Below are 17001 nucleotides of genomic sequence, written 5' to 3' on the forward strand. Positions count from 1 at the left end.
CGCTCCTCAGGTGTTTTACCCATTCGTTTGCGTTATAATTCCCTGCTGGTCAATATCTCCTGAATGTGCATGCGTGTTATTGGTGTCGTTGGAGGGGAGAGGAATCTCGACCTTCGTTTGTCAATGATTTCATTTTGCCAATCACACTAAGTGGGAGATATATTGTCCACATCGCATTCAAACCGGCTAAAAAATTGAAGTCTAAGAGTGTTGAGCGCTGATTAGTCCTTTCAAAGTCCAAGTCTCTCTTTCTCTATCTTGTTTCCTCGCGACCATGTAACCATTTTCACCAGGCTTGCGTTTTGAGTCCCCTCCTAGTCACACGCTCTGCTCCTTTTCCTCAAACAAGACGGCCTAGCTGAACTTGTCGCAGCCTTGAAGGGTTGGAGTTGGTTGGACATGCGGACCTTTATCTTTCTTTGGATTGTCCGAAGCCGTTCGATAACCGCGCCCAAGCGATTGTTTGCACTGTCAGCAGGCCCAATATCGCCCCCGTTTCTTCCATATCACGACTATCAATTGCCTCCCGTGGTTGTTTCCGTCTCCGGTCTTTCAGTCATCATCTGAGCAAGATTAGGCAGCGGCAGTCAGACACGTTTTGCCCTCTGAATGGTCACCGGTCAAGCTCCGGGAACGTCTTCGGAGAAAATTGAGGCAATGATAGCGGGTACTCTCGGAGACGGTTATGGACATTACATCAAAGGCACAATGTTTTGAGCGTCCCCTGTTTGCGCTCGTACATGGACGCACCGAGGCGGGAGTGGAGGCCACACCGGCCCGGAGGCATCCTCCCCACAGCCCTATGACTGTTTTCCCATAGGAGTAGCAGTATCCGTTCCTTATGTTCTTGAGCCGACATCATCCTGTGATCACGCAGGAGTTTCAAAACTTGCTCTGCTGAGATGAAGTTGGGAGATTGTCAAGTGATGGAACCACGTTGGTAATTCGCCGCTTTTACAGCGTCCAATGGCATCCCTTGCCCTGGGCATACCTCGAAGTCATTTATTTTCCAATGGAAGGATGCATTACCTTGGGTGGTAGGACATTGGTTTCGTCCTAAGACAAGACTTAAACACTGTACGACAGCAATGAACAAATATAAGGCTGGGGTTGTTATGAGCGGCCTCATGGCCTCATGGTCCGCGGCCCTCGCCCATCAGTAATACCAATAGGCGCTGGGCTTGGGCATGACAAATGCCGAACGCGCCGAATGCAGCTTCAGCGTAGGCCCTTATCCACCAGCTGCGCTCCATAGCTGTGCCAGGCCTCATTTCATGGTGTAACTCTATTATCCTCCGAATTGGTCCACCTTTGCGTAAGGGCTCGAAGGCCATACTCTAGAGCAAATTTCAGGCAATCAAGCAACAAGGATCTTTGACTGGATTTCAATAGAATTCAGAGTGCATGCAGCCATGCACACCGAAACGATAATCCAATTTTCGGGCTGCCTCGCGAGGCCGTGGCCCGTGGCGAATGTGACGGGAATAGTGTCACATGTGTGTCACTTGTGCGGTTGTGCGGCTCTGCGGTTGCCTTAATTAATATGTGATGAGCGGACCAGAAATCCCCCCGAACAAATTCGCCAACGAGCACCCCCGCCCTCGGATCGTAGTGCTTTTTTATCCAGTGCATTCGCATCGTATCTTAGGTTTCTCAATATATAAGTATCACAGGTCGATGAAAGCATCAGTATTATGTTAAATCCATAATTGAAAATGTCTAACTATGTGCTTGAAATAGATATGAGAGACTTCCACCCTCTAAACCATCTTCGCCTTGGGTAGACCCACCTAGCCTTGTCTAACCTGAGAGTAATAGACCTAAGCTGTTGTGTCATAAGTTTGCCTTCCTTTTCAACTACAAAGCTCTGGTTGAGCCGCTCATTTGGAGGACTTCGGTATTTCGTTATCCCTTTTTTCCACTCCTCTCAATTTCAAATTTTCTGCTCTATGTTGCCCAGCTCAGCTTTTATCTCGTCGACCACATGATATACAATACGTCGGCGCATGTAGAGCATTGCTCGAAATCGTCGACTGCCCATGGATCCGCGCTACGCCAAGTGGAAAAAGGACCACCAAATGCGGCAACAAAATGCGTCGCCCGAGCGTCCCAAATGCCCGTTCTGTCATCGGGAATTTGGAAATAATGAGAAGTACTTGACACACGCTAAGGAGGGTCATCTCGATGAAGTTCCCACCAGATATAAGTCCAATGAAGATTCAAAAAAGTGGTTTCTTGAAAGGTTGCATGGATGTTCTCCGTATGTGTTTCTATTTATCCTGGATTAGGGCTTGTCTGATGGTTCTAGTACCATTAAAGATGATATTAAACAAGGCATAGGAAAGAGAAGAACAAACCGGCGTGGATTTAGTGCCAACACCACAGAGGTGCAGGATTCAGAGGTGCAGGATTCAGAGATGCTCGATATTTCCAATAAGCAAACATCCCCAACGCCGGACGTTCCAGGAGCAGGCCAACAGCCACGTAAAAGGAAGCAAGAGGACAACTTTCAGGAGCAAGTGAGGCAGGCACCGAAGCAAAACCAGTCAAGAACTTCAAATCCAGATCCTAGAAATGCAGCTTCTAACCGAAGGAAGACCACCAGGCCGCCACAAGTCGCGACCTGGAGCGGTACCGCATCAACAGCATCCACATTAGGAAATGTCCCCAGGACTCCCGGGTCGACCGTACCATCCAATCCGGATTTGAGCAACTCAGCGTTACTTCGGCAGCCGCCCTCCAGACCTATCAGTCCCGAGCAACTTGCGGCGGAAGTTAAGAATATATATAGCGGGCTTATCATGGTGGAGACCAAGTGCATCCACGTCGTCCGAGCCCAGGCCCATGAGTGGGAGACTGCTGGAGGCCGGGATCCGCCGGAGTTAGAGGATGACCACTGGCAGGCCCTGATTGCGCTGCATAGGACCCTCCTTCATGAGCACCACGATTTTTTTTTGGCTTCTCAACATCCTTCTGCGAGTCCTGCTTTGCGTCGTTTGGCCGCCAAGTACTCCATGCCGGCCAGAATGTGGAAACATGGGATCCATTCCTTCCTGGAGTTGCTTCGCTACCGGCTTCCGGATTCTTTAGAGTATATGTTAGCCTTCATTTATCTTGCTTACCAGATAATGGCGCTGCTTTATGAGACGGTCCCCTCGTTCAAGGAAACCTGGATCGAATGTTTGGGAGACTTGGCTCGTTATCGGATGGCAGTGGAAGATGAAGACCTTCGGGACCGAGAGATCTGGGCTGCAGTCGCTCGAGGTTGGTATACCATGGCGAATAATTTAATCCCGAATGTAGGCCGCCTGTATCACCACCTGGCGATACTTTCTCGGCACAATCCTGTACAGCAGCTACACTTTTATTGCCGCTCTCTCATTGCTGTTCAGCCTTTCCTTAGCACCAGGGATTCGGTTTTGACTTTGATGGATCCGATTTTGAATGGAACTAGCACAACGGTTGCGTCGCCGGAGGATAAGGCATACATTAAGACTCATGCTATGTTACTGAAGAGAGTGCAACTGGACTCGGTGGAAGAGAGTAAAGCGGAATTTCTACGATTGCTGGAAGTTCATTTGAACGGGAAGACGGACTGGATCGCACGTGGCACTCATATGGCCATGTCGTGTATCGCAGCAATCTTCGAGTACGGATCAGAGGGGTCGGCATTGCGTCGGCTATACGATATTCGAGCGCGGGACCGGCTCGAGGCGCAGAAGGGTTCTAGTGGATCTGCGACGGTCACGTCCATGGAGCATGGCGTGCAGAGTTTGAAGATCCAGCAGCCTGATGAATCGTCGCGACCGGCGTTCTCTGCGGCATTACGTTTCAACCGAGATACGTTCAGCGTTGTTGCACAACACAAGACGAGACCGGATGTCATGGCATTCATCCACATCCAGCTGGTCTTCATTCTTTCCCTGGTCAAAGTCTTGGAGGAGAGTGCAGACGTTTCGAACGTTTACGACGCCAGCACTTACTTCAGTGCTGTGCCGTGGCAAGAGTTGGTCGATCTGCTCAACTATGCATCATGTACGCAGTCGGGTTCCGAGCGAAGCCGAGCATCCTACACTCATTTAGATTTCCTCAGCACCATCCCGGCCGATTCGACTATTCCTGACGACGCCTTCCTGCGTGGGCAGGTCATCACTAAGGAGGTGTATCCGGAGAGTATTGACGCAGCGATACTCCAAGTCCCGGAAGAGGAGCGACTTGCCGAGAAGGGAACAACCGCAAAGGCTCGGCTGGAACGAGTCCTGTATTTCGGGATTCAGATTGCACGCGCGGTATGTCGCTTCCATGACTTAGAGAGAAAATAAAATCTAACACACTTACAGCTCCCTCAGTATCTCCAGTATGACAAAGAGAGTGCTCTTTGGTCCGTTCCGCAACCCGAGACTGTTCAACATGGTTCCAAGAAGCTTGGTAGCAAACCTTTTGTATCATCTCTTACATCCTCTCCTCAAGTTGTAAATCCTTGAGTTTCAATTCTATTGCGCTTTCCAAAAGAGTTCCTCAAGGTTCCATGGAGATCCGGGTAGGGTTGTGCAGCAGTGCACATCACATGAATAGACATTCCGTGCGTGCCAAAGTAGGAGCCAGCGACTTTGTCTTTCAAGTGACAACCAGATGTTCAGTGATGCCTGGGAACGACCAGACGTAGGAAGGATTTGAGACATGGTTGTGCGGAGCAATGAGGTAAAAGGGCCAGACACCGCGCATCTGGATCACAGTGTTGGATACCCTTGCGACTCGGAATGTCCACTTTGGGATCCCAAGGCTTTTGAGCATCCATCCGGAACAAGGTGCATATGCCGCCATTCTGGACTGAATGGACTGAGCACAATAAAAGGTTTGATGATGCTTGAGATCAATGTAGTTTTTGGGAGGGTGGGGAGGAGGTCCGTTAAATAGACAGCTCCATCAGGGGAGAACAAGTCAGCAAGTCAGATAATACCTGAATGGTGTTAGTGATGGGGGATGGTGACGAAAAGGGCGATGCATGCACGGCAGAAGGGCGGAGACCGGGTCACCGGGGTGGTATTGGATCGTTGGCCGCAATATAGCAACTGAAAGGGAGGGCTCTCTTAATACCTTAGGTGTGCTTTGTAAAAAAGGCGATGGATTTCTGAAATTACCTGGCATTGTGCATAGTCGCCTTTTTGTCCTCCTGAGTCGGGAAATCATCGCCACTTGAGCCACTAGACTTAAGTCACTGATTATTGCACAGCCCAGTATGCACTTACCTGTCCACTAACCGTCTAACAACCCCCTATAATACAACTACAATATACTATCGTGCCAGACAAGGCAGACATGAGGCCGAGAGGGGAAATAAACGAAGGGGTGCGTGACATGTCGGGGAAGAAAGATGAGACGTTGGGACAAGTTTTAAGCACTGAGATTTTGCAAACAAGCAATAGGAGATACTTGAAATTAGAGGTTGAGGAATTTAAGCAGATGAACATGCAACATAGCCGCTCAATCTCGTATTTGGACCTAACTGAGAGCCTTAATTCGTCCACTCAAAACAGTAACCGCACTGCATCCACGGTCAGCTGGGTGGCAATACTGCACCGTACCACATAGACATCATCCCCATCGGGAAGAAACGAATGAAACGCATTCCTCCAGGCGCTAAGAAACCAACAAGAGTAATCACACGCCCCTCGAACCCCCTCACTCAATCAAGAACTGCCGCTCCCTGCCCGCCGCCATCCGGCCATCCATGCAATGGTGCACATAGGTATCCCCAACCAACGTGAACCGCTCGCTACGGCTGCCAGGCCGCAACACAAACGGCGTCCGAGCCCCCAGTAAGATCACCACGAAGTCGCCGCTCTGCATGCCCTCGGGCCCGATGCCCACTCGCCCCCCGCACGTGCGGAAGAGGCAGCGCCCGCTCATCGTGGTGCCGACGAGCTGGGCATATTGCCTTGCGTGTTTCGAAAACCGGGGCACGGTGCGCGTGGGGTGCGGTGTGTCCGAATCGGACGAGTCGTTTGGGTCAGAGCGGGCGGGGCGATGGCGATGGTCAGTGGTGTGGGACCCGAAAAGTTCTCGGAACCCTTTCCAGGCCGATATGCGGAGTTTGTGCTTGCGGCGGGTGAGAACAGCACGATCTCCATGGGTCAGATGGAATCCAGTCCCTTCGTAGTGGCCATGGTCTGCGATTAATGTGGTCGCCAGAGCTTTGGCAGAGGGGATAGATTTGAGTTGGGAACTGGCATCCGGGCTCGAACCAATACCGAGCCCTGCGACCTTGGCCCAGTCCGGAAGGATGTTTATAATCTCGTTAATGCCTAGTGGTCGACTCACGGAGTCGCTCGTAACGAAGACTGTATCCAGGACAAATCCTTCCACCAACAATTCACCGTGTTCCGTAACCCACATCAATTCGCTTCTCCTGGAATCTGCGTCCATTGGTATTCCCGCACTGAACTTGTGGATGCTCACGAATGACTTATGCAGCGGCACTGCACGCCAGTCCGGCATCCAGGACTTCAGGCCACCGTTGCGGGCCTGGTTCGACTTGAACGTCCCAGCCAGGTGAAGGATATCCAGACCGAAGTCATCGATGGATTGAGAGGCAAACCTGCTGTATAGCTCCTCGGTAGATAGGCCGTAATCGAGCCCTTCCGATGCCGATTCGCCATCTGAAATACCAAGTAAGGCTATGATTCGGTCATTATCATCACCACACTCTGCCGCGTGGAAAAGACTTAGGAAGTCCAAGATTCCGAGCTCCTCGGTCATCGATGGCGTTCGCTTGAGGAAATCGATGTAGCGCAAACTTTCAACCGTGCTTAGTACTGCGCCGTCGAAGAGCGTGTCGCGCACATGCAGTTGATGGAAGAGTTGGATGGCCGCGGCGAAGTATTCCCAGTCGCATTCTTTTGTTCCACAGACCACCACTGCTCGTTGAGCGCAGACCAACTCTTGAATGACCCAACGTCGACGGAAGTATTTTCGAAGGAAGAACTGCTGGACATGTCCGAGGTCTGGATGTCCAAAAACGGTTGTTAATCGTTCATCAAGGACAGTCTGTGCAGTCTCCGTGGACGGCAGATGCCCGCTCGGGTCACATTCTTTCAACATCCACTTCCCCATACGTTTGATCAATGATAGTGCCCTTTCGCCTTGTCTTTTGTCTTCGCCAAGCCAGACAAGCACTCGACCTGCGCGGCTGTAAATGTTTGACATTTGCCTGACTTGATGATTCTTTTCCGCAAAGCTTTCTTGGTCGATGCAGAGCTGGTCGACCCAAAGAATCCTGGATCGATCAGAATATCTTAGACGGCGTAACGCACCGTCCACACTTGCGGTAATCGGTTTATAGCAGTAGCTTGGTACTGGGGGGTATTGACCCGAGGGAATTTGATGACGAACGGAGTCATAACAGTACGTAGAATGGTGCATGATATGACTGCCCCAAACGTACGAAAGGGCTTCGTAGGATATCCCGTTCGGTCGTATGGAAAGCATATCCAGATCAACATGGAAGAACCGGAACGCAAGGGTGTCTGAAAGCCTCATTGCTGGGTGTAACTCAATCAACCGTATCGTGTGATTGCCCCTGAGAGGTCGGTAAACGTATCGAGGAATGTTCGCCGGTGCATGCGCTCGGGGTTCCGTATATGGGACCACCATTTGATTCTCCATTACTCCGCTGCTACTGCGACTACTTGGCCGGAAACTGTCGCCTGCGACGATAAGATCATAACTCGGGCAGTGCGTGGCTGCAGACACCGATGCAGCCAGCGATTCTCTATCGGACTGCTCGGCGGAAACGACTTCAAAGTCCGAGGATCCATGTGGGGAACTCCCATGCCTTGGGACGGCTCTTCTGCTCTTCCGCCAAGGTTGCACTGCTTTCCAATCTTCTTCTTCGGCACCGCTCTTAAACTCCTCGTCGGAGTAAGGCGCCTCTCGTCTAGGACGGCGTCTTCGAGCAGGTGGCTCTGAACCTGCTCTAGCTCGGCCTCGATGGCGTCGATTCCGTTCAGAGAAATATGCGCCTGTGGCAAGAGCCAAACCAATACCTATGCGGAGCATCTCGAGAATAACATGGTTCGCTTGAAAAGGTGTGCGGAGTCTCGTGAACAAATACCTAATGCACTACGGCTCTCGAGACATACAGAAGCATGTATTAAGATCATTCGTGTTGCTGAAAGAAGATTCGTAACATGCGTGAAAGATCAGCATAAAGTTAAAGATACTCGGTTGCGAGCAACGATAGAAAGGTCCGTTCAACTCGGCTTCAAACGGAATCCTCTCAAATCCATTGAATTTGCTGCATGAGCCATGAAAGATATGAGAACGATCCAACCCCCGCGTCAGGTGAGGGGCGGTGCTGAAACAGTCATGCCATCTGCCAACAACAACACATCAAGTGGATTAAACCAGAGGGGATTTTGCCCTAGTGCCAGCGAGGTCAACTGTGATTTGATCTTGATGGGAGATTCTGTGCTTTTTATGTCGGGAAAGGCTTGTCGTCGTCCTGACCGGAAACACGAAGCGTGAGGTGGTCAGGCTGAGAGCTCTGGACATGGGGCGGAGCACACGTGCATGCTGTGTCCTGTCGTCTTGAGCACGATGTCACCTTGGAGGACAGAGTCATCATGGCATCGATAGCATTTTGAGATTTGACGATGGGATATCGGATAGCTACACGGACTATTCTTGTACTCTGAATACTTGTACTCTTGTAGTACAATTCGTGACATTGACCCAACGATCTGGTAATGCACTAAACATGATTGGCCGCCACATTTCCGTGGCTGTGTAGGTTCTGTGGATCACGTGGCACTTTCCTGCTGCCCAATCAAATCGGTCCCAATGGTGATGCCGGACTCTGCCGACTTTCCAGGTTTCCTGAACTGGTTTTTTTTAAGTTGCGCTTCATCATTTGACAACCATCTTCTCAATTCCATCTTCCCACCCTCTCCGTTCTCCTCATCACCTCGCGTATTAGACTCTCATCGACTCCCGTCCCCTCCATCCTAATAATCGATTCTGACCTTATCGACATCTTCCTCAACAGTCAAAATGAGCTTCTCAGAGGGTATGTGGCAAAGTCGAGATAGAATTCGGTGGCGCGATTGAGCTGGACCACGATGCATCATTGCACCCCGTTTTTAGGATCGTGGGAGTCAATGGCAGAGCAGAGTCTCATCGTAGCTCTGCTCAATAGCATCGTTCTCCACCCGTCCAAGCAGAATCGCTCTCCTCATTAGCACTTGTTTCTCTATGGACGAATTCGATGGCTGACGCGCTTCTCTCTGCAGGCGACGCAAAGAAGGGTGCCAACCTCTTCAAGGTACGATATTGAACCGCTTCGGACTCCAGTGACTTTTCAAAACGGGGAAGAAGCGTGATGGACATAGACTAAGTATTCATAGACTCGATGTGCTCAATGCCACAAGTTGAAGGAAAGCGAGGGCAACTCCACTGGACCCAATCTTGCCGGGTTGTTCGGCCGTAAATCCGGTCAGGTTGAGGGTTTCTCATACACCGATGCCAACAAGAAGAAGGGCGTCATCTGGGACACCGACACCTTGGTATGTTCCCATGCGTCGTTGACGAAGCGTGCACACGACCTGGTGCTGACATCCCGCAGTTCGCATACCTTGAGAACCCCAAGAAGTACATTCCGGGGACCAAGATGGCCTTCGGTGGTCTGAAGAAGCCGAAGGACCGAAACGACCTCATCACCTTCATGCGTGAGGAGACCAAATAGGCTGCACATCCTCCGTACACCGATAAACCACCCGTGGCTCCCATGGGTTTCCATTTCGATATCCTCGACCGATGCGTAGCTTTGGCATATGCATAGACAACAAAAGAGCGTTTCTGTGCGGGTGTTTGAATTTTTCATGTCCTGTGTATAATACCTGTATTCTGCTAGCCTGGCCCCGATTGGGATCCAGTGTACAGTTCGACGTCATCTCCGCTATCTGAATAGAAGCTTCTGAAACCTTTCAATTGTTGTCTCGTGCGGCTGTCTCTGCGTTATGTTGGCCGTGCCCATAATTTCCAGTTCCATTGATGCTGCTGTGGTCAAATGTCCTGACGATCGCTGCAACTTATAAGTCGGCTGCGAGCCCTCAATCGCCAACTCGCTGCAGCGTATCTGCTTCGACTTCCCTCATTCTCAAAGCAATCGGTACCGCGTACTGGATTCCTTAGATCAAGAGGATATCGTGCAACTTTTCCCAGGGACTGTGAACCGGGCCAAAACCTTAGTTGAGGAGACCCCAAGCAATGGTTTCAATAAGTTCAAGGCCCTGAGAAGGCAGAGCCAACGTTATCACAGCTGGTGGTGACGATGCCTTTCAAGTTTCAGTCCTCTGCTTAGATATACTGAAACCCGATTCGGTGCCTGGATGCAGGGATAATTATTTCCATCCGCTGATCCGCAGATCTGCGTTAATGACTCTTCTAAGCGGAAGATGTCGGGTGCTTGAAAAGCCTAGCTCCGGGACAAGCCGACGATGCTGCTGAGGAAAAGAAGACGGGACGGAATGGTTGACGCCGTGGCGTATTCCCGAAAGTCATTCTACGCAAGAATTATTATGGTTATGCAGGATGGATGTGTCAAAATACAACAGTGAAAGTACTAAATGATGATGCTGAAATAATCTGGACGCTCTTAGTTAGGCTTGCTCTCCTGATGCGATCCAGCGTGGGGTATCATTGATGCGGGATTCTGCCCCCACAATCCCACATGCTTTGCGCTTTGTCTCCCACTGAACGCGTCTCACTTAATAAACGGTGATATCATGTATCAGTTGGATGCAAATCCATCCGTACAGCCGAAGAGCCACTGCATGATTAGGCCTTTGCTTTAAGCCCAATTCCAAGACAGTCTTCCAGCTTCCTGCAACAAAGGGCTTGTCTTAGCCTGATGCTCCCGTTCCCAGAACCACTCACATGTCGCGGTCGTCGCGGGATTTACGTGTTATCCTCTCTCCGCTTCCAACGAGCTGGCAAGTGGCAGGTAACAAGTATTAATAAGATTCCCTTGGACCGGACGTTGGTTGTGGAACATCACACACGACTGTAACACGATCGTCATTGGAAAATCTAGAATAATAACACCAATGACCAATGCTCGCTTCTTCACTTAACAATTAACGGTTGACACTGGAAACATTCTTAAATCGGTTTAACCCGCTGCCGAGGTCTCCGCAACGAAGGGAATCCAGCAACCCGACGTGTTGCGCTGCCCAATCAGGACTGCTCCTCACATGCTGGACGTCAGTCACGCTACCTACAGGACCTTGCTGTATCTGGAGGCGTCCAGGCCGATGCCTTGTCTTGACTCTTGACTCAATTCCTCACCCAACTGCCAGAATTATTCCAAACCTTGAACTTGAATTACCCTCGCCCTCCCGCCGGGATATGTGGCAGCATTTCGCCCGTTCCCTTCCCAGCTTCAGCATTGGATTGATACGACGGACGCAGGGCGCGTGGCCCTGATATACACCCCGCATTCGCCATGATGTGGAGGCGGACGGAGAAGTTGATGGACGCCATCTCACATTATGCCACCTTTCCAGCAACCGGAGTGTCGCTGCGGCAGATGGTGCAGTTCGGCGAGAAGCCGTCGCCAGGTGGGTTTGGACATTCTGACTCAAAGAACCGTCGGTCGCTAATCATGCTGCGCTGCGATCAGGTACTCTCTTCCGAGCGTCGCAGTTCCTTTCGGAGGAGTTGCCGATACGACTAGCGCATCGCGTGGAGGAACTAGAGAACCTACCCGACGGGTTGAACGAGATGCCTTCGATCCGGAGGGTCCAGGACTGGTATGCGCAGTCATTCGAGGTAAGAGTCATACCGTCGGAGTGAAGATAGGGCTAAGCAGCACAGGAAATCACCGAGCTTCCAAGACCATCGTTATCTGCAGAAGTAAGGCAGCGTCTCTTGAAAGCGGGAAGGTCCACCGGAGCACGAGCGTCGGCGATCTTGAGTCAAACGACACCCAACCCCAGTGTGAAGAAAGGCCAGTACCAATCATCACCGAAGATAAACGACAATGGAGAGAACAACCACAACGGAAACCACAACAATGGACATAGGGGGATCGCGGCATCTAGGCGATACTATGTCCCAGCGGATGACGGGAAGGACTGGCCGCTCGAGATCCAAACTTACAACCTCAAATTCGCGGAGACCCTTGAGACAATCAAACGACGGCATGACAGTGTCGTAACCACCGTAGGTTCGTTAGCGACCCTATGCCTCCACCTATTGACCCCCATCTAACTGATTTTATCGGACAGCCCAAGGCATCCTGGAATGGAAACGGAAGCAGCAACGGATGCAAATCGACCACAACATCCAAGCCTTCCTCGACCGCTTCTACATGTCCCGGATCGGCATCCGGATGCTGATCGGCCAGCACATTGCCCTCACCGACCAGCGGCAACGACCTGACCCGAACTATGTGGGCATAATCTGCACGAAGACGAATGTGCGAGAACTGGCGCAAGAGGCGATTGAGAATGCGCGGTTCGTGTGCGAGGACCACTACGGACTGTTCGACGCACCGAAAATACAGCTTGTCTGCCAACCGAATATCAACTTTATGTACGTGCCGGGCCACCTGTCACATATGCTATTTGAGACGTTGAAGAACTCCTTGCGGGCGGTGGTCGAGACGCATGGACAGGATAAGGAGGAGTTCCCCGTTACGAAAGTGATCGTGGCGCAAGGGAAGGAGGACATCACAATCAAGATCAGCGACGAAGGAGGTGGAATCCCTAGGAGTTCGATCCCGCTGGTATGGACGTACATGTATACGACCGTGGATCAGACACCGAATCTGGACCCGGACTTCAACAAGAGCGATTTCAAAGCACCAATGGCTGGGTTCGGGTATGGGTTACCCATCTCGAGGCTGTATGCGAGGTATTTCGGTGGAGATTTGAAGCTGATCAGCATGGAAGGGTGAGGCTCCATACCGCTCTTTGGCTTACACACCGATGGCTGATTTCATGCTCCATAGATACGGCACCGACGTCTACCTCCATCTTAACCGCCTATCCTCATCTTCCGAACCCCTACAATAGCAACTACCGATCATGAGGGGGCGGTCAACCACCGCAACCCGAGGAATGACGCAGTCGCTACACCAAAAGTCCACGACGGCTACCATGACCATGGCGACCCGGACGATGCAACTGAAACTTCGCCCGCAAGAGCGCGAAGTCAGCGAACGACGGCAGGTGGGCGACATGGAGGAAATGATGCGTGAAAAGGACGCAATCGAACCGTGGTGGAGGAATGTGGGGATGGAGGAGGGGATGTGAGGTGCGACCAGGCGTGACGAGTGGTCGTCTGGACGTGGCCCTTTGGGAATGCAGTGGCATTCATGTACACTTTTGCATCTATGGATGGGGATATCTGGGGTACGGTTTAGCCAACACGCATGTAGGCCATCATGCGTTGCTATAGTACGTAGCGAAGATTTACGTCTCGACACAAAAGTCGAGAACAACAGTTTCATATCGTGCCTGTCCGCTCAAATAGCAGTGCGTGTAAAAAATCTGGCTCCTTGCCGATGATTATTCTTGGATTGTCTTTCCCATCATTCCTCCGAAGCGAGAGAGGCATGCCGCACCTCGACATGTCTCTTCTACTCCAGTTCTCCCTATCACTCACACATCCCACTCCATCCGGTCCCCCTCCTCGCCGTCCTCCCCCCCCTCTCCACTCTCGTCAGCAACGAACTCCGCGTCCCCCCTCCCACCCCCCTCGGCCCCCCCTCCCGCCTGTTTCCCCTCCCCCCTCTCATACGTCCTCGGATCCAACCGCCTCCGATCCTCCTCATCCGGCACATACTCATCCTCCCACAACACCGCCTCCCCACCCCCCCCCGCCCCCGCCACCACCCCCTCAAAATACCGCACCGTCTGCGCCAACGACTACCAATCTTCAAGTCAGCCCACGATCACCTCACCAAAAGGAGATTACCCACCTCGTTCCGCTGCGCGCTCCACCAGATCAGCACCTCGTTGCTCTCCAGATATTTGGCTGCCCGCTCGCGCGTCGCTCGGTCGTCGAACGGCTCCGTGGCCTCGAGTGGTCGAGACGGGGATTGGGAGGCGGAGGATTCGGAGGGGCGGGCATGGGTGCGGGGGCTGCCGCGGGGGGCGCGGGGTTGGAGGAATTGGCGGCGGGGGGTAGAAGGGGACATGGTTACGGACTGGGAGTGGATGGCGTAGGACTTAGGTGAGCTGGACTGAGAAGAAACGTCGTTGTTGATGCGTGCCAGAAACGTTTGGAGGATACATATGCGTTTGGAGAAGAGAGTAAGGAGACTTGGGTTGAAGGATTTCTTCTAATATTGACGAGAGAGATGCGGCGTATCACGTCGTACAACGTCGGGTTTCGACGCCGAGATAACGAAAGCTCGCTGTAGTTGAAGGCGTCACAAAGACTGCGTACTTGAAACGTAACAATCACTGTCAATTACCATTATTGTGTCCTCTAGTGAGGATGAATGCATCTATCGCAATAGATAGGTATTTGAATGCTTCATGAAAACGGGGGTTTAATATGAGGAAGCAACTGTTGCACGTCGGAAGATCAAGACCCCTTGAGCACCTGAACCAAGTTTGATTGGCGGGATTGGAAGAGACTATTTGCTTGTGATATCAAGACTCTTTTGCTTGTTATACCTAAGTAATTACAGATACATATCTAATTGATTCCAGTGAGATAAACAGACAAGTAATGAAGATTGATATCTCTGGCTTCCTATGAGTCGAATACTATTACCGACTCCACGGGTCTCAGTAAGCCTCACATCTGAATCCTGATTTCTGCAACATAAGTACTCGCAATGTCAAACCTTACCAGCTCCCTCTAGAGGATAAATCATGGTCACGTTGTCATAGAGCAACGTCAACGTATCATTAGGACGATGCGAACTACGAGATGTCCACGTTTAAGAAGGTGCAAGTGTGCAACGCGCAGAATTCACGGCATGCTACGATGTACCTTCCGCTCAAACAGGTCCGTGCCTTCTAGCTCATGGCCGGATGTGCACGACTCATATCGAAGTGCTTGGGACACAGCGAGAGCCAGAGAAGGGAAGAGAAGAGAAAATGATACTTGTCACACAGTCCGACCGATGCATAAGCCGATTTCGGCCTGTGTCCATTTCTATGCCACTAAGAAAGCCCCGAATGATGCCATCTGAGGATCCATAGCTGAGCCCTTAGGCCATAGCTGAGCCCTTACGGCATTGCTGAACAGGAAATGCATTCGTACCCTCTGTGCAGCTCTATGACAACAGTCCCAGGATTAGTATACGATCGATGGGTGATCGATGTGATCGATCAGAGGCAGAAAAGGCCCATGTGCGTCGTTGCTGGTCAGCGTAGGTGTCGACGCAAAAAATATCGATCTCTGTGTAAATGAGAGTCGTGGGGGAACGTGGAGAGGAACCGCCGTGATGCTAGAAAGTCGATGAACCCCGGAATGCGTGGAAGGTTGTTCGTGTCGTGTTCCGATTGGCATACCCTCCTCATCCCGCGCAAATTGCTCCCAAACTCCGTATTGCTCCGTCCCACAGCGATCGTTCGGGTTTTCTCATCGAGGTCGCCGAGCCGCCGCCTAGCACCGGTGCATCGTACACTTCCTCAACGCCTCCAGCAGTTCCGGTCGGTCCGCCAACGCCGTCTCGGCCTGCGAAAAGGTCATCCACGCCCGAGCGCGATGCATCTCAGGCCAGTTGTCCTCCTGCTTCTGCACCGTCGCCTCGAAGAAGTGGTAGTGGGCCTTCTGAGTTGCTCCGCTCTTTTCCCCGATCGCTCCCAGGTCGTAGGTCACAGTACAAACGATGCCTGCCTCTTCCCATGCTTCGCGGCACGCAGCATCAGCAGCCGTTGCTTCGTCGGTCTCCCAACCACCCTTTGGAAGAACCCAGCCTGGACGGCTGTTGGACGCAATCAAGAGGACGTAATATTTATCTTCGGAGAGGGGAACGACACCGGCAACGAGCCGTTCACCTTGAGGTCCATAGCCTATGATGATGTGAGTTTCTGAGCTAGATGCCAGAAAGATTTGGAGACGGAAGGGGGGAGGATATGTTTGCTGCGAGATGCTAGATACGTACGTTGATTCGTCCTGCCAGTTCGCGCCTCCATGGTCCGCGCACCTTGAGCCATGATGAAAGATTGCCTGGGGAAGTGGTCTAGACTCTAGGACTTGATAATGCCCCACCTTCAGGTACTGGGGCAAGCTTCCTCAAAAAAAGTTTGTACGTGACCGCTCGCAAGATCTGCAACGCAGGCGCTTCCCCGGAGTGAAATTGGCGGTTCTGAAGTTTCGATGTGCCAGCGGAGGCACAGGATGGTCGCAGATGGATCGGATTGTGATGCGGAGAGGTACGGAAGAGCGGAGAGTGCAGGGAAGGCGCACAGGAAGTTGCAGATGAGATCGAGAGGCGATACTAGGAAGGTGTGAAAAGAGTTGGGGGTAGTGAAGAGTGAATCGGAAGGAGAGGGAAAGGTGTGAGGCGAAATCAAAGTCCCATCATGTCCACGGGGGACGCGATTGGGGAAGGGAGACGGGAAGGCCTTGTGGTCGCGGCATGGTGGAGGAGATGAAAGTGAAAGTGAAATTCCGGGAAAAGAAAGGGAGGATGATTGGGGGGAAGTGAAGTGAGAGAAAAGGTGGAAAGGTGGAAAGAGAGTATGGATGGGGGAAACGGTCCAACGGTACGGGAAAAATTTAAGGTCGTCGTTCAACCAGAACGAGTGAAAGCAACCTGAACCGCTAAGTTAACCTGAACAGCTAACCTGAACCGCCAGTCGGACGCCGTCGTTCGTATTGATCTGGAAAATTACATTCTAGGCTCTGGAGCCGCCACATGCTTTCCCTTCCTTTGCAGTAAATACTATTAATAATACCTTATTGGAGTATGTACATATGTACTATGATCACTCTAACTCCGCCGGTATTACGCTGGTATTATCAACTTCCCCT

At 51.6% G+C, this 17001-nt stretch overlaps 8 protein-coding genes across 8 annotated transcripts; 5 read left to right on the top strand and 3 right to left on the bottom strand.

The window, feature by feature from the left end:
• Positions 1–2720: 2720 nt before the first annotated feature.
• On the top strand, positions 2721–3332 carry P152DRAFT_375840 (uncharacterized protein; the record flags this gene model as incomplete). Its single annotated transcript, XM_033675608.1, has 1 exon — positions 2721–3332. A coding segment is annotated over one exon (612 nt), but the record flags the coding sequence as incomplete, so codon positions are not given.
• A 1786-nt stretch (positions 3333–5118) lies between these two features.
• Positions 5119–5637, top strand: P152DRAFT_63867 (uncharacterized protein). The gene has a single exon (XM_033683134.1). It carries the CDS (start codon positions 5320–5322, stop codon positions 5590–5592), a length of 273 nt encoding a protein of 90 aa, XP_033532827.1. The 5' UTR covers positions 5119–5319; the 3' UTR covers positions 5593–5637.
• A 45-nt stretch (positions 5638–5682) lies between these two features.
• On the bottom strand, positions 5683–8058 carry P152DRAFT_450356 (HET-domain-containing protein; the record flags this gene model as incomplete). Its single annotated transcript, XM_033678167.1, has 1 exon — positions 5683–8058. The coding sequence occupies one exon, from the start codon at positions 8056–8058 to the stop codon at positions 5683–5685; it is 2376 nt and encodes a 791-aa protein (XP_033532828.1).
• A 993-nt stretch (positions 8059–9051) lies between these two features.
• Positions 9052–9742, top strand: P152DRAFT_450357 (cytochrome c; the record flags this gene model as incomplete). Its single annotated transcript, XM_033678168.1, has 4 exons — positions 9052–9067; positions 9291–9322; positions 9405–9563; positions 9623–9742. 4 exons carry the CDS (start codon positions 9052–9054, stop codon positions 9740–9742), a joined length of 327 nt encoding a protein of 108 aa, XP_033532829.1.
• Positions 9743–11286: 1544 nt separating this feature from the next.
• On the top strand, positions 11287–13105 carry P152DRAFT_63921 (alpha-ketoacid dehydrogenase kinase). Its single transcript, XM_033683135.1, has 5 exons — positions 11287–11618; positions 11681–11829; positions 11875–12226; positions 12288–12954; positions 13013–13105. The coding sequence occupies exons 1-5, from the start codon at positions 11504–11506 to the stop codon at positions 13074–13076; spliced, it is 1347 nt and encodes a 448-aa protein (XP_033532830.1). The 5' UTR covers positions 11287–11503; the 3' UTR covers positions 13077–13105.
• On the top strand, positions 12937–13578 carry P152DRAFT_459608 (uncharacterized protein). The gene is made up of 2 exons (XM_033679717.1): positions 12937–12954; positions 13013–13578. The coding sequence occupies exon 2, from the start codon at positions 13122–13124 to the stop codon at positions 13314–13316; it is 195 nt and encodes a 64-aa protein (XP_033532831.1). The 5' UTR covers positions 12937–12954; positions 13013–13121; the 3' UTR covers positions 13317–13578.
• An 86-nt stretch (positions 13579–13664) lies between these two features.
• On the bottom strand, positions 13665–14554 carry P152DRAFT_515192 (uncharacterized protein; the record flags this gene model as incomplete). The annotated part of the gene is made up of 2 exons (XM_033682888.1): positions 13985–14554; positions 13665–13931 (listed from the first exon to the last, which is right to left on the bottom strand). Exons 1-2 carry the CDS (start codon positions 14201–14203, stop codon positions 13665–13667), a joined length of 486 nt encoding a protein of 161 aa, XP_033532832.1. The 5' UTR covers positions 14204–14554.
• A 1073-nt stretch (positions 14555–15627) lies between these two features.
• Positions 15628–16181, bottom strand: P152DRAFT_399608 (uncharacterized protein; the record flags this gene model as incomplete). The annotated part of the gene is made up of 2 exons (XM_033676525.1): positions 15628–16037; positions 16130–16181. 2 exons carry the CDS (start codon positions 16179–16181, stop codon positions 15628–15630), a joined length of 462 nt encoding a protein of 153 aa, XP_033532833.1.
• Between the last annotated feature and the right edge of the window lie 820 nt (positions 16182–17001).

This window comes from Eremomyces bilateralis (genome assembly GCF_010015585.1).
Source record: "Eremomyces bilateralis CBS 781.70 unplaced genomic scaffold P152scaffold_14, whole genome shotgun sequence".
NCBI lineage: Eukaryota > Fungi > Ascomycota > Dothideomycetes > Eremomycetales > Eremomycetaceae > Eremomyces > Eremomyces bilateralis.